This window comes from Petromyzon marinus, chromosome 4 (assembly GCF_048934315.1).
Source record: "Petromyzon marinus isolate PM22_M1 ecotype Great Lakes invasive population chromosome 4, UKy_Petmar_22M1.pri1.0, whole genome shotgun sequence".
Lineage (NCBI taxonomy): Eukaryota > Metazoa > Chordata > Hyperoartia > Petromyzontiformes > Petromyzontidae > Petromyzon > Petromyzon marinus.
In genome coordinates this window covers 14328648-14344260 of record NC_133670.1, presented here as the reverse complement: position 1 = coordinate 14344260, position 15613 = coordinate 14328648, and the positions used below count along the sequence as shown (strand labels likewise).

Here is a 15613-nt window from a genome sequence, read left to right as displayed (position 1 = left end):
GTTGAGTTCATTAAAACGGGGCATTCATTCCTGTCAGCAGAGTTATTGTCTAGGAAGGGAGGCTGTGGGGGCCGGCGTCCACCCCACTGCCCTTGCCGGGCAGGTGGGGCACAACGTCCGCCCCCTCCACTCCATCCTCCACTCCATCCTCCACCGCGTCGATCGGCTCCTGCCTGGCCCCCGCCGACCGGGTGATCGCCCCCCCGCGCTAGCGCCCTTTCTAAAGAACATGGCTAAACTGCTCGATCACCGCCGCACGGGGTTATTCCACACACGCCCGCGTACACCACAACTAATGCTGACGCGCGCGCACCTGCAGGCGATTATATCATTATGACACTAGTTGATGGTTTGCTCTATTAAATACTCATATTTGTAGTGTACTAAGTGTCCGAGTGGTTTATTTCTGTTTCATGAGTCGTATTTCTTGAAAAAGCCTATACGGCTGGACGGATCTATGAACCTGGTGACCATTGTGGAGAAGGTCTTATAATTGATGTAAGAAAACTCCTAAACACGAGCTTGCGAGAATCAATTACATGAAATAATAAATATTATAAGACCCTCCACATACAACAACATGTACGACAAAACAAATGAGACAGACATACAAGACAGTACAAACTAGACAATACATACAATGCAAATGTCACAGTGCAAGATTACAGGAAGTGTTAACATGTTCAACCACTAAATAGACACCCATTGCAACACACGGAAGTCTGCATTCACCACACGTGCTTGTGGTAAACATGCAAATAAACATGCTTTAATGTATGCATTGTCCTTGGAACTTATTGACCTACACCAGAGACAGCCTCCTTTATGGCCTTGTGTCACCAGTGTTAGACCAGAGAAGGCCAAAAGGCGAACAGCAAAAAAGCAATGCGATATCAAAACATTAAAAGCTCGGGTTAAGAGTACAGGACAGCATTGTATAAGTGACACAAAATGTATTATTGAATCAAAGTCACGAATCATCGGATCGCTGCTAAAGAGGAAGTACACACCGCAGTGTAATGCCTTTACTGTAGCCTTTATCCTTCCTCAACCAGTTTTATAGACGGTTAGGACTAGTGTTAGTGAGCACCTATTTCAATGGCCTGCACGGCATACGCAGGGGGGTGGGTGATGTGGCAAGAATCACATGCCTCTTGTCCCCCCAGAGCTGATCTCGACACCCACTGGACCAGGGTAAAACCCCGAGCAGGGTTACGTGCCACTAAATCACGCGCTCTGTATTGGCGTCACTGGCCACGAATTACGAAACGCACACATAAAAAACTTCCCGTGGACAGTTTAAAGTTTACAGTCCGAGTGTACTCGTAAAATTCACATTTGGGGCAAATGCAGCCATTCCATGAGTGGTTAAATTGAGTACCACTTTGTGGGAGATCAACAATGATTGTCTTATGGAGAGACTGGTCTCCGTCTTGGGAATGTCGATTTTCCACAGCTACTAAATTTCAGGGGCTGCTCAACGGATCTTGTCTGGGCAGGACACGCTTCGGTCAAGCGTTAGAGAAGCAGGACTCCCAGTACTGTATTGAGCTCTTAAGTTAAATTCCAATTAAAATCATGACCAACTCGTGAGCACTACCGCCATTTGGTGGAAACATAGCAGTGATTATATGAATATCCCTGGTCCCCACCATGAAAGTGTGGTATTTCCACGACTGCCCAATTATACAAGTTTTTTAGGCGTGTATAGAGTCACTGTGGTGTTTTTTTCAGTTTCATTTATTAGGTATAACCCTGTGAGCCATGCAGCTCTTGACTCGGGTGCAACCGCAACAAACAAAAACTTGAACAAGAAACATCTTAAAGTGACTACATGCAACAGAAAAGTCCAGGAAAAAACAGCAAAGTCTTCCAGAAAAAACACCGTATTTCAACGCTGTGTGCAAAAATCCCGTGGGATGCAAGTCAAACAATAACAACCATAAGACAATTTAAATTAAAGTTATCAGGCTAACTCTGTACTTCAACAAACAAACATGGCTAAACCAAAATTTTCAAAATCTAAAGCTATAAAAACAATGTAACAGTGATTAAAGGAACTGTGATTCAAATTTAACAATAAACTATACATAACATGCGCGACCAAACTTTGCAGCTATAACTGGCTGCATGAGTCATTCCATAACAGCAGAAGTATCAGTAGCATTATAAAAAAAAATCAATACACCTTTAGAGATCAGAACACTATAATCAAAACTCAAGATCATACTTTGTAGCGGTCATCCGAGAGAAGAGCAGTACTGTATGTGTGGAGCCTCTCTCAAGCACCGGAATGAGTACAGAACGGAAGGGCCCCGAGGGGTCATAGTTCGGGTGACAGTGAGAGAGAGGTCGGGTGAGGACATGGTAGTTTGGGTGAACCCGAGAGGTCACGTGACCGGACGAGGTGGTAACGAGGGCCAAAGAGGAGGTGAGAGGGACACGTGATGTGGGCCCAGAGTCTCCGAGAAGGATCTGGAAAGGGGCTGTGGCCACGCCACAGCCCATAAAAGCCGAGTCCCGAGAGCGATCTTGGTTGTTCATCTCTGGGAATGGAATCCGCCGGCTACGTCTTCGGTCTTCGGGCTTTGCGCACGGCATCGTGGACCAGGCAGGGTGTTCGCTGACCTGGTCCGATCGTATAGTTATCCCGTCGAGTGGTTATTAACCGTGGTGGTCACCACCCTATGTCGTTATCCCATTGAGTGGTTATGTAGTTACTCGTGGTGGTTACCACCCTATATCGTTATCCTTCAAGTGATTATGTAGTTACCCCATTGTGTTAAGAAATAAACGTGTTGCCTCCAACTTCGAGTGTGCGCCTCTGTGGAACCCACTATACAAGTGTAGTGACATCACTGGATGTCACCAGGCTGTAAGTGCAGTGCCGGCCCTACAGGAAACGGTGTGTGGGTGCCGACCAAAGGGGGAAGGTCGTGTGAGGCCATGGCACTCTGGTTGACCCGGGAGAACACGTGACCGGTTAAGATGACAAAGGGGCCCCTAAGAGGGGGCTAGGGGGGTCACATGATTGGGACGCAGGTCCTTCCCGATGGTTCTAGAAGGGCGGCGTGACCAAGGGCGGAGCCGGCCGCGCCACAGGGAGTATAAGCCGAGTCCCGAGAGGGATCGTGGTTGTTCATCCCGGGAAAGAAACCCTTCGTCTACGATCTCCGTTCTGTGAGTCTTCCAGCACGTGAACCCGGGCAGTATGCTGTTGGCCCCGGGTCCGTAGTTAACAGTTACGTGGTAACTAGTGTAGTTAGCCGGGTGGTCATCACCCGGCTAACTACACCAGTCACGTGGTAACTAGTGTAGTTAGCCGGGTGGTCACCACCCGGCTAACTACACCAGTCACGTGGTAACTAGTGTAGTTAGCCGGGTGGTCACCACCCGGCTAACTACAGTTAGCCGGGTGGTCACCACCCGGCTAACTACACCAGTCACGTGGTAACTAGTGTAGTTAGCCGGGTGGTCACCACCTGAGGTTGTTATTCTGTTAAGGGGAAGTCACCCCGTGTGTTGGAACTAAATAAATGCGCTGCCTCCACAGTCTACGTCTGCGACTCAGTTGAACCCACTACACAAGTATAGTCTTCAAACCGTAAATCTAAAGTGTATCATGTATTGCTCACAACAAAAACTCGGAAGTGCAACGGAAATACGCGCAATGGAAATGCAATGGCTATAGGCTACAGTACTGTAGCGTAATTACAATTTCTCTGGAATTAGAAGGGCTATTTGCGATCCTGGTGAAGGGGATAGGAGTAGAAGCAAAACGAGGGTGAGATTGAAGGATGTGGTGGAATGAGACAGGAGTGAAATGGATGCAGCTAGCAAAGAGATGCAGCATAGAAGTACATGGACTAAGAATATCTGAGCAAGCAACCCCTATGCAACAAATGGGACTTCTGAGAAGATGATGTAAGTCTATTTGGATCTCATTGTAAGTCTATATGGCTCTGTATGTAAGCACAGTGGTTGCCACTATGAAAAGGGGCACAGAACAAAAAGCACTTGTACTGTCCAGGAAGAAAGCAATCTTATCCGGCCGATCCCATGCAACAAATGGGACTGTTGGCTTCGAAGAATAGGAAGACGACTGACTGACTGCACATCACAACAATCCTTCACGGTCGAGCAGCGCGCATGACTGTGACGGAGGGTGTTGTGGGGGTTATGGACGCACAGTGGCTTTACAGCAGTGGGAGCTGTAAAGCCATGGTCGTTGTACTTTGGTGCTCACGTGCGTGGCTAATAATAAGCGGCTCATCAGTTATGTATGGTGCAAGTCTGCATTGGGATTGTTCTTCCCCGACATTCCCCGATAGCCGCATTCATCTGGAAAATCCGAAAAGTAGACGGAGTAATGTCGAGTGACGCCACGTTGCGAGCCCGAAGACACAAAGACGTAACAAAATGTAAAAGATCCAGAAAAAAAACCCCGAAGCAAGGTGCCGCGCTTTACTAACAAACAAAAAATACGAATTCAGATTGTTTTGTTTACATACCTGTCAACCCCTTATCAGTGCCTACCTCATTACAGAGCAATTCAGACCTTATTGGTCACCCCGTGCCCTTTATGAATCTCAACGTTCATCCAACAAAGTCCCATCACAAGGGAGAAACACAAACAAATAGACAAAAACATTTTGATTTAAAGCTTTCGTGACTGCAGTAATTCATATTCTTAGTTTTTTCGGTAAAGTCACGTTGAAGAGAAACAACAAAATAACAAAATATATATAAAACAATAAAAAAATTCTCACGACGTTTCGACCATAACTCAAACGGTCATCATCAGGTGTGTCGGTTTGCATAAATTTATTTTGAAAACGGCATATTTATTTATTTATATAAAAATAACGTTTGCGTCACGCGCAACGATTGGCTGTTTGCCAGGACTAGTCCATCTATTTTTTGAAAAGAGGAGGGGGGAGACGAAATTTGTTTTTATGTATGCTGTCTGAAAGCCACTGTAAGCGTGAACAATCAATCAAGAACTGAAATGATTTATCAAATCTTTCCAATGATTGCTAAGATAGAATCCATCTTCTCGGTTGAAATTGTCTCTGTGTTTGTATATGTGGATAGCCTCATGAACGAATCTCTCATGGAAGCCAGATGGCTTACAAAGAACCTCCGTCTTGGAAAAGTCAATGGCATGTGAGCCTACTGAATTAGAACAATGATCTGCTACGGCCGAGGTGTTGGTCCTACCGTGTTTAAGGTCTGCTTTATGTTCACGAATGCGGTCCGAGATATGGCGTTTGGTTTCTCCAATGTAACTACTACCACAGAGGCAACTTAGTTTGTAGACACCAGGGTATTGTATGTCCGGAATCACATCTAATACAGACGGAACCAGATCACGGATTTTTTTAGACAAAAACATGTTTTGCCCGTAGGGGGCCGTCCATAAATGACGTCACTCGATTTTGGACGATTTTTGACCCCCCCCCCGTCACATGGCGTCACAAAAAGTCAGACCCACCTCTCAAATATGACGTCACAAAAGCTCTGCCCCTCCCCCCCCAAAAAAGAAAACATGCTTCAAATCGCTTTAAACTATTGCCATTGTAGTGCGTGTTTAATGTGACGTCACATTTCTCAAACCCTCCCCCCCTCGTCATACATCGTCACAAGTGTCTGCCCCCCCCCCTAGGTGCGTGACGTCATTTATCGACGGTCCCTAGGCACTGATAAGGGGTTGACAGGTATTTACCCCCCTCCCCCGGGGGGTCTGCGTAACCCCTCCCCCCCCCGGGGGGGTCTGAGTACCTCTCCTACGGGGGGTCTGAGTACCCCTCCCCCCCGGGGGGTCTGCGTACCCCTCCCCCCCCCGGGGGGGGGGTCTGAGTACCCCTCCTACGGGGGGTCTGCGTACCCCTCCCCCCCGGGGGGGTCTGAGTACCCCTCCAACGGGGTTCTGAGTACCCCTCCCCCCCAGGGGGTCTGCGTACCCCTCCCTCCCCCGGGGGGGGGGTACCTGCGTACCCCTCCTACGGGGGGTCTGCGTACCCCTCCCCACCGGGGGGGTCTGAGTACCCCTCCTACGGGGGGTCTGAGTACCCCTCCCCCCCACCGGGGGGGTCTGCGTACCCCTCCCCCCCCCATTCAGACACCACAGGGGTAGAGACCCAACCATGACCTGGCGATTCCCGTCCGCAACTTCTGCCCCTCCCCCACGCCCCTTCCCCTCCCCCACGCCCCTCCCCCACGCCCCTCCCCCACGCTCCTCCCCCCCGCCCCTCCCCCACGCCCCTCCCCCACGCTCCTCGCCCCCGCCTCCTCCCCCACGCCCCCTCCCCCACGCCCCTCCCCCACGCCCCTCCCCCCCCTCGGGGTGCTTCCCGCAGCGTCCACGCGGGGCGCTGCGCCTTGTGCTGCTGCTGCGGGCGGCGCTGGCGCCATGGCCCGCGCCGAGAAGCCGCTCTTCTTCACCCTCGCGTAAGCCGCTGCCGCATCGGGCCGGCGTGAGGGTTGGCGGTGGTGGTGGTGGGGGGGTGCTCGTGGTGTTGGGGTTGACGACTACGGTGGTGGTGATGGTGATGATGGTGGTGGTGGTGTCGATGGGGTTTGGTGATGATGGCGATGGATGTCGCGCCCTGCTGCTCCTGCTGCTGCACTGCGGTGGCCGCTGTTGCATTGTGCGAGCGTGAAGGCGGCAGTCGTGTGCCGGTTGTTGTTGTTGTCGCCGCAGGGTTACTCCTTGCTGTGTTCGTGTGTGTGTACTCACGCGTGGTATACAGTGTACAGGTGTGTGCAGTGTACACAGTGTACAGGTGTGTGCAGTCTACACACACACAATGTACAGGTGTGTGCAGTGTACACACACACAGTGTACAGGTGTGTGCAGTGTACACACACAGTGTACAGGTGTGTGCAGTATACACAGTGTACAAGTGTGTGCAGTGTACACACACAGTGTACAAGTGTGTGCAGTGTACACACACAGTGTACAGGTGTGTGCAGTGTACACACACAGTGTACAGGTGTGTGCAGTGTACACACACTGTACAGGTGTGTGCAGTGTACACACACAGTGTACAGGTGTGTGCAGTATACCCACACACAGTGTACAGGTGTGTGCAGTGTACACACACTGTACAGGTGTGTGCAGTGTACACACACAGTGTACAGGTGTGTGCAGTATACACACAGTGTACAAGTGTGTGCAGTGTACACACACAGTGTACAGGTGTGTGCAGTGTACACACACACAGTGTACAGGTGTGTGCAGTGTACACACACAGTGTACAGGTGTGTGCAGTGTACACACACACAGTGTACAGGTGTGTGCAGTGTACACACACTGTACAGGTGTGCGCAGTATACACACAGTGTACAGGTGTGTGCAGTATACACACAGTGTACAAGTGTGTGCAGTGTACACACACAGTGTACAGGTGTGTGCAGTGTACACACACACAGTGTACAGGTGTGTGCAGTGTACACACACTGTACAGGTGTGTGCAGTGTACACACACAGTGTACAGGTGTGTGCAGTATACACACAGTGTACAAGTGTGTGCAGTGTACACACACAGTGTACAGGTGTGTGCAGTGTACACACACACAGTGTATAGGTGTGTGTAGTGTACACACAGTTTACAGGTGTGTGCAGTGTACACACACACAGTGTACAAGTGTGTGCAGTATACACACAGTGTACAGATTTGTGCAGTGTACACACACACAGTGTACAGGTGTGTGCAGTATACACACAGTGTACAGGTGTGTGCAGTCTACACACACTGTACAGGTGTGTGCAGTGTACACACACAGTGTACAGGTGTGTGCAGTATACACACAGTGTACAGGTGTGTGCAGTGTACACACACACACAGTGTACAGGTGTGTGCAGTATACACACAGTGTACAGGTGTGTGCAGTGTACACACACACTGTACAGGTGTGTGCAGTGTACACACACACACAGTGTACAGGTGTGTGCAGTGTACACACACAGTGTACAGGTGTGTGCAGTGTACACACACAGTGTACAGGTGTGTGCAGTGTACACACACAGTGTACAGGTGTGTGCAGTGTACACAGTGTACAGGTGTGTGCAGTGTACACACACACACACTGTACAGGTGTGTGCAGTGTACACACGCACACTGTACAGGTGTGTGCAGTGTACACACGCACACAGTGTACAGGTGTGTGCAGTATGCACACAGTATACAGATATGCAGTATATATACACAGCATACAGCTGTACACGATACACACGCATACAATATAGAGGAGTATACAGATGTGCAGTATGCACATCGATATACTGGTATGCAGTTTACACAGTATATAGGTGCCCAGCATACACAGTATACGTGAAGCCGGTATACGCAATATGTGCATATGACAGTACACATAGTTTACACACGTGTGGAGTATACGCAAATTTGCACGTGGCAGTGCACACAGTGTACATGTACATGTGTGCTGTATACACAGTATACACCCACACATTGTACACTCGACACTTGCATTAGAATGTGTGCAGTGTTCATATCGCTCTAAGGATGTGTAGCAAATATTTACTTTGTAGCATACAGACATGTATTCCTGCATGCTGTCCTAAATGCTGTGTAACACGTTATGACATCCATGTGCATAGTACTCTAGCAATGGAAGTGCTTTTAGTGCAACGGTCATGAACCATCATTCACTGACTTAACAGTGATATAAATAATGTAATGGGTTACGTAACACACTGTAATTGTTGGAATCCGGTTTTTCGTTTTGATGTAATCCGCTTAAGTATTGTTAAGAATGGCTCTTCAATGACGCGAGAGCTTAGACAATGGTGTGTGCAGAGTTGCCACTGTTCTAACATGGGATATCCTTTCCGTCTGTTATATTGGCATTGCCTAAGTTATAAAAATGCCCTTTCATACGAAACTTCTGGTCGCCCACACAAACCACTTTAATTTCAGGCAATATAAAAGAAAATTTCGTGCTGTTCGTGGGGCCTATTTGCCAGTATCAAAGTTAGAAAAAGTAAGAATAGGTTTTACCCTTTCTGGCAATAAACAGGTGTTTTTTCATACTTTGATACTGGCAAAAATTTATCATTTTGTAGCTGCTCACCCCGAGCTATACATGTTCTGAAAGTGGCATTGTCTTTGTACTGGTCGCCTTATGGCATTCTCTAGTCTTGACACTGGTGAAACTAGGCCCTAAAGAACGCTGTTTATGGTGTCGACCAATCAGTTTCAAAGACAGTGCATATATTATCAGCATGTTTGTTTGCATGTTCACCACAAGTACTGTGTGTGGTGAATGCAGACAGGATTCCTAGCAAAAGGTTTCTATTTGGTATTTTGAACATCTTAACACCTCCTGTTTTATTGCCAGAAAGGGTAAAACCTATTGTTTTTTCATACTGTGCTTTCACTGTTTTCAACTTGTGATTCACATGGGCCTTTTGACACTCCAGTTGGATCAATCGGGCCCTATTGGGTGTGGCGTGACATGGTTTCAGTTTAGACACTGTGATCATTCGCTGTGAACTGAGGGAATCCCCGGAGATGTGCTGCTATGGTCCCCCTCCAAAGCTGAGACCTACTGCTGTATTACTGTTCTGTGGCTGACGCAGACTCATAGATAGATCTATCTCTGGTCGCTGTTTCATTTCCCAGTGTCAACCACTTGTCCCTGCACATTAATTTTCCGTGTCCACATCGATTGCTGACCCACCAGGTACACGCTGTATACCAAGACGAAGTTGGGGTATGTCTATCACAAGCGCCAATTGAAGCAGGCAAGGGAACAGTTCCCTGGGGGACATTCAACTGTCAAGCCAGTCATTTTTAATGGTGCGTTCACCCTTTCATTGCACACACCTTTTAAAGTACGGTACTCTAGCTGTTAAAATTGAAATTGTGATGTGTTATCACGTCTTCGATATGTAACTCATTAAAACATATATATAAAAAAAATGAATTGTACACTTTGATATGTTATTAATGAATACAATGATTACAGTAAAATAAATAAAAAAAATGCAAATATTCTAAGTGAACTTTACTCATGTTGAATGGCTGTTTAATACGTGCATCTAACTGCCTGTGTAATTGAACAGGCCTGATGATCAGCCCCGTGCCCATTATGACGGATAATTACGGATATATGGTGACGGATCTGGAGTCGAGGACTGCCGTCGTATTGGACGCTTCTGACCCGCAAGCCATAGAGGTCTGTAATCATCTGCCCATGCACTGGTGTGTAGACTATGGCAGTTGTGCTGTATAGCTCTCCGATGGTTATTTGTGTTGTACCGTGTGTTGTTTGACATGTCTGACGGTTTGCTCCATGTGCTGGGAGCTTCTTAAGGAATTAGTTCCCTTTGTTATGATTTTCTGAAAAAGCACCCAAATACGTGGAGTGAAACGTGGGCCATTGTCCTGAACAACATGCAGTACAACCTGGACAGCCATCCCATTTATTACCAGGTATGCTTGTATGCATTCGTGCATGTATATTCAAACGATACATTTGATATTTTTTTACAGGTTTGTATAGAACAAGAAGGTGTCACTCTCGAGGCTATCTTGGCCACTCACAAACACTGGTAAGAACTGGGACGTGAGAGATGCGGACTTGCACTCAAACTGAAAAAAGCCATAACTTTTAAACGGCAAAGAAATTAAACCATGCTGTCAAAACAGAAAAAAGTTAATCATATCTTAAAATGTCAAGGAGAAGCAATTATAAATGTATTTGACACGAGAGAAGTCGATATCATGATAAAACACCATAAATGTGTTTTTTACATTGTTAGGATAGATATCCAATAATCAGTTTTGTATTGAAAATAACTTTCTGCGGAAATAATACACACAGAAGACAGGTGGATGAGAATTTATTTTGCCTTAGGCAACCTTCAGACTAATGTTTGGATGACGGTGTTATTGGGCAGTTGAGATATAAAAATTACTGTTATAAATCTTGCATTAAATACTGCATTTTGTTCCGATGTTTTCTTTCAAGGGACCACAGTGGAGGAAATCAGGTTTTAAGGAAGATTTACAAGTGTCCTGTATATGGTTGCCCACATGACAACATTCCAGGATTAACTAAGTATGTTATTTCCTATTTGTAAAAAAACGCACATTGCAACATTCATCAAGGATTCACTTGCAATCGTTCTGAGTGCAATGCAACTCCATCCATTTCAGCTAATCACAAAAAAACCTCCCCCGTAATGCACCCAATCTTGTCAGAGATCAGGAGTGAAACAGATTTTAGCCTGAACAGTATTCCAAAGGACGGCTGCTTCAAGACTACATTGTCAGCAGATGGAAGTGCAACAAAAATCTATGCTTTCCACCTTCGCCAACCCCACTGACCAATGTGGTCAAGTGTGTTCATATAAACCCACGTCCCGTACGGCATGGGGAGGCCCTCATCCAGCATATGTAACGTACATATACGGGACATGATGCATTAAGTCAAATCCAGCTGCTGAGAACATTTAAACTACTGTACAATATCTGCTACCAAATATCCACAGAGACATGCAAACTAAAAGGGAGTTTACAGATTGTATTGCCAACAACAACTTGCCCATCAACTAAGACCTCAACAATGTACCTCGGCTATACCTAATAAATTAAACTGAAACTGACTCAAGTCCCGATCTCCCTTCTGAGATCACGCTGTCACCAACCTTGGATCTCACCCAAATCCAGAAAAATGCTGGCGAACAGAGTGGAACAACGCAAATGTCCAGAATAAACACCTCTTTCGAGACACAAATATCGCACCCCCCCCCCTGCTTTAACATTCCTCAAAGACACTGGTGTACTATTAACCACATAAGAACATCAATGGGCCGATGGGCACATTGCCTTAATAAATGGAAAATTAAAGACAAGTCACAGTACAATTGTGACCAATTGGTGTTTACCATGTGTAAAGAAGCAAGAATAGCCAAATTAATCCGACTCATTACGTGACCACCTTGCAGGCCAACCCTAAAGCTGGTAATTCTAGGTAATCTCCCATCCAAGTGCAGCAGAGTTCGATTAACTCATGGCAAGACCTAGCCATGGATCCTATAATCTGCAGTACACCGTACAAAATCCAATAATTTGCAGCAAAAACATTTGCGCCATGGTGGTGTATCATCGATATTTGGGGTTTTTAGTTGCGCAACTCTGTTAATGTGGCGAAAATTTGGATTGCATAAGTATTGCATGTGACTATAAACTTCAATAATACACAAAAAAATATTGTAGTTTCACTGTTTCTCCTGAAACCCATGTTAAATATTTTTGCATACAAGACTTAATTTTTAAGTCTAACCCATGCAAAAATACTAACTACTCAACACAATAACGTTAGCAGTCTGTGATATACACCAAAAACAAATTTTGCTCCATTTTGTCTGCATCTCCATTTGTCTCTCAGCAGTTGTTTATCTTTGCATCTCCGCAGTGCACCATAGTTTATGGGAGAGCTCCAAGAATCAGCGGAAAAGTGACATTTTAGGATCCACCACCACCGCGGATTACAGGAGTTGTCGCAAACTCACGCTCAATCACGCTAAGTTGTCAGATCTTATGAGATTGGCTGCACGGATGGTCATTCGAATGATCACTTTGAATGGTGGAATATTATTTGTGTGTAATGGAATATTTGACGATGTAAAAGTATACCTGTTCAGTCATAAATATAGTGATGGAGACTAAAGGGGTATAGAAAATTATTTTAAATATTAATACTTTCATGGATACTGACATTTACCACCGTTCCTTTTTATGAGGTTTTTAAAATTGATAGTGTTATTCCTTTAATATCATTGCTCCTCTGACCCATCACAACACTAACTTTATTTTTTTACGATCATGAATCCTTTATTCAAGTGGCACTAGGCTCCACAAGAAATTCATATTAATCTTTTGCATCACATATTTCAAAGTCATTAAAAAACTGCATTATTTAAGGAATACACCAATGTACTTGTATACAAAAGTAGCATGGCAATACAGTGGTATTTGTAGTAAGCCCATATGTGCACTGGTGTAAGTGGGATCAACTGTATGGACTGCAGCCCCGTGGCTGATGGAGAGGAGCTGCGGTTTGGACGGCTCTGTTTCCGTGCCCGATTCACCCCAGGCCACACGGTGGGGCACATGGTTTACGTGTTGGATGGCCAACCCTTTGGTGCCCCTGACTGCCTCTTCTCTGGAGACCTACTTTTTCTCGCTGGCTGTGGTAAGATTGTGAAATCGCCTACATTTTATTTACCACAATTTATAGTAATTCCACTGCTGCTTTATGTTATAGTGTAACTTGATTTTTTTTGTAATTTTACTGTATTTGTTATTTCACCAGGCAGAATGTTTGAAGGAACACCGGAGACTATGTTGTCATCGCTAGACATTGTAAGCAGTCTGGCAGACAGCACACTGCTATTTCCAGGTACATTGGGCATCTGATGATTCCATTTCAAAGTAAATAAGGTTTCCATGATATAATTTATCACAATGCGATATGATTCTATATGAAATTTCACGATGACTTATCGCGTTACCAGTTTCCCATATCTAAAAACAATTAGTATTTTAGAGCAGTTTACGGAACCGTACATCCAGCACCAATAAAAACACTTTAAAGTTCTTCAATGCACTTTACTAAAGTCTGACGTAAGTCTATCGCCATTACAAAAATTATTAGCTGTAAACTTGTGATCATCACACAAAAAAATACCCTGTTCTCATGTGGTCGATTAGTAAAGAAATTATTCTTACCAATTTGATGTTTATTTCTGTACAACTTTAATCATTGAGCATGTTATTTTACAAAACTATTTAAGAAATAAGATACTGAAGAGAGATAAAATAGCTTTCCAGACGATTTGTGGATCTTATACAACACACTATTGATGTTTTAAATTTGAAACAAGGCCAATTGTGATGAAGTGTAAATCCCACGTGCACCATGAATGTTGTGTTCCTGGAGAGCAGGCCATGAGTGTGCACTTGACAACCTCAGCTTTGCGGTTGAGATGGAGCCCGATAACCCAGCCATCCTGCAAAAGCTAGACTGGGTTGCACAACAGCGACGAGAGAAGCTGTCTACGGTGAGATGCTTCACACATGATATTTAGAGATTTCACGGCAGTGCCGTTTTCAAAAATTTCCTTAATTTTCCCATGAAAAATCATCGCTGAATTTCTATTTTTAGGAGGGTCCTGCATTGGGATGTTTTGCAAATTATATTAAAGTGTTAGGATGTGAAAGGAAAATGGAATATCTGGTGAACCCCCACTTGCTCAAAGCTCCACACATTCCTGTAATGCCATCTCCAACTCTGGAGGTTGCGACTGGCACTGATGATCACCAAATTACATTTGAAAATATGGTGACTTTAGGGTAGTTTTCTTTGCAGTTTTTACCATTAAATATTGCAATTTTTATTGTATCTGCTGAATAGTTTACATAATTTTTGTTTGTAACAATGCATCCGAGTACCTTTAGAAAATATTTGTTAGTATTACATATTTCTGAAACACTAAAATAAGCAAATCTTGCTTTGAGATACGTGAACTGGTACATGTTGGGATTCTTCCAATTGTTAAAAAAGAGTGATGTGCCCGTCACTAGTGCCCATCAAGCATCGGGGAAGAGAAGCAGTACAACCCTTTTCTACGCACACGGTCCACGGCATTGCAGGCTGTGCTGGGGCTTGTTCAGCCTGCAGGAACCGAGGAGAGTGATTTCCATGCACAAGTGCTGGAGGATCTGCGGCATCGCAAGGACTCCTTCAAAGGAAAAAGCTAGCTGCCACCACCAGACTCCTTCATACATAGCTGCATTTTAGCTGTTATTTTGACAAGGACTCCAAAAGAATGGCTTTGCAGTGTGAAGTACCATCAGAGCACCTTCTGAAGAATCGATACATGTTCTGTCCACAGGTCTGATGCAAATCGTTCCTTCATGTTACCGTCTTCCACTGCTCTCTGCGTACAACCTTTGAGCAGTCAATCTGAAGATGAATACTCACCAGTTTACGTAATTGCCTTTGCATGGGAAACGTGAATAACCATTTGAGGACCACGATTCATTTGAAACTTTCAAGGTTCAGGTTACAAAACAATACAGTGGCCTACTTTGGGGTCTTTGAAGACTATGTAATGTACAGCATAGCAATATGTATTGGTAAAGTCCTGCACCATTCCAGGTCAGGCAGATGAACCAAACCATAAGTGGCTACACTATTGCAAAGGACTATTTCAAAATGTACAGGTTAAGCCACATACACTGGTGATACTTGGCAATAGGTGCATTATGAATAAAAAATTGTATACATTTAACACTGTTTTAATATCACTACTGCATGATTTACAAATCAACATGCCAAAAACCAAGCTTGGGTTAAAAGGGTACATCTTTGTGCAAATTGTTTTGATATTAAATGTTAAGAGTTCAGTGATGTCTGCCTTAAGAATATTTTTTATAAATAAGCATTGTCTACACAAGGACTTCAATTTGGTGCAACAGAAGCAATTACTGCATTAAATCCCAAGCCAAGATAATCAAACGCTTGAGTTTCTACTTGTACTACTTTGCTCCTGCATTTTAAAGTGTCTTATGAACAA

At 45.0% G+C, this 15613-nt stretch overlaps 1 protein-coding gene across 2 annotated transcripts; it reads left to right on the top strand.

Annotated features, from left to right (window-relative positions):
- Positions 1-6341: 6341 nt before the first annotated feature.
- PNKD (PNKD metallo-beta-lactamase domain containing) lies at positions 6342-15447 on the top strand. Of its 2 annotated transcripts, none has more exons than XM_032946077.2 (9): positions 6342-6450; positions 9709-9824; positions 10091-10203; positions 10521-10579; positions 10999-11088; positions 13064-13227; positions 13348-13434; positions 13980-14095; positions 14619-15447. In XM_032946077.2, the coding sequence occupies exons 1-9, from the start codon at positions 6413-6415 to the stop codon at positions 14793-14795; spliced, it is 960 nt and encodes a 319-aa protein (XP_032801968.1). In that variant the 5' UTR covers positions 6342-6412; the 3' UTR covers positions 14796-15447. The 2 variants fall into 2 exon arrangements, with proteins under 2 accessions (XP_032801968.1, XP_075913775.1); XM_076057660.1 differs by having other exon boundaries at positions 13040-13227.
- Positions 15448-15613: the final 166 nt, after the last annotated feature.

Bases quoted from the DNA above. Each gene is read 5' to 3' on its own strand.
- PNKD (XM_076057660.1), top strand. From the start codon at position 6,413: ATGGCCCGCGCCGAGAAGCCGCTCTTCTTCACCCTCGC. The intron at 6,451-9,708 runs GTAAGCCGCTGC...CTGACCCACCAG, and splicing joins CCGCTCTTCTTCACCCTCGC to GTACACGCTGTATACCAAGA. The intron at 13,228-13,347 runs GTAAGATTGTGA...TTATTTCACCAG, and splicing joins ACTTTTTCTCGCTGGCTGTG to GCAGAATGTTTGAAGGAACA.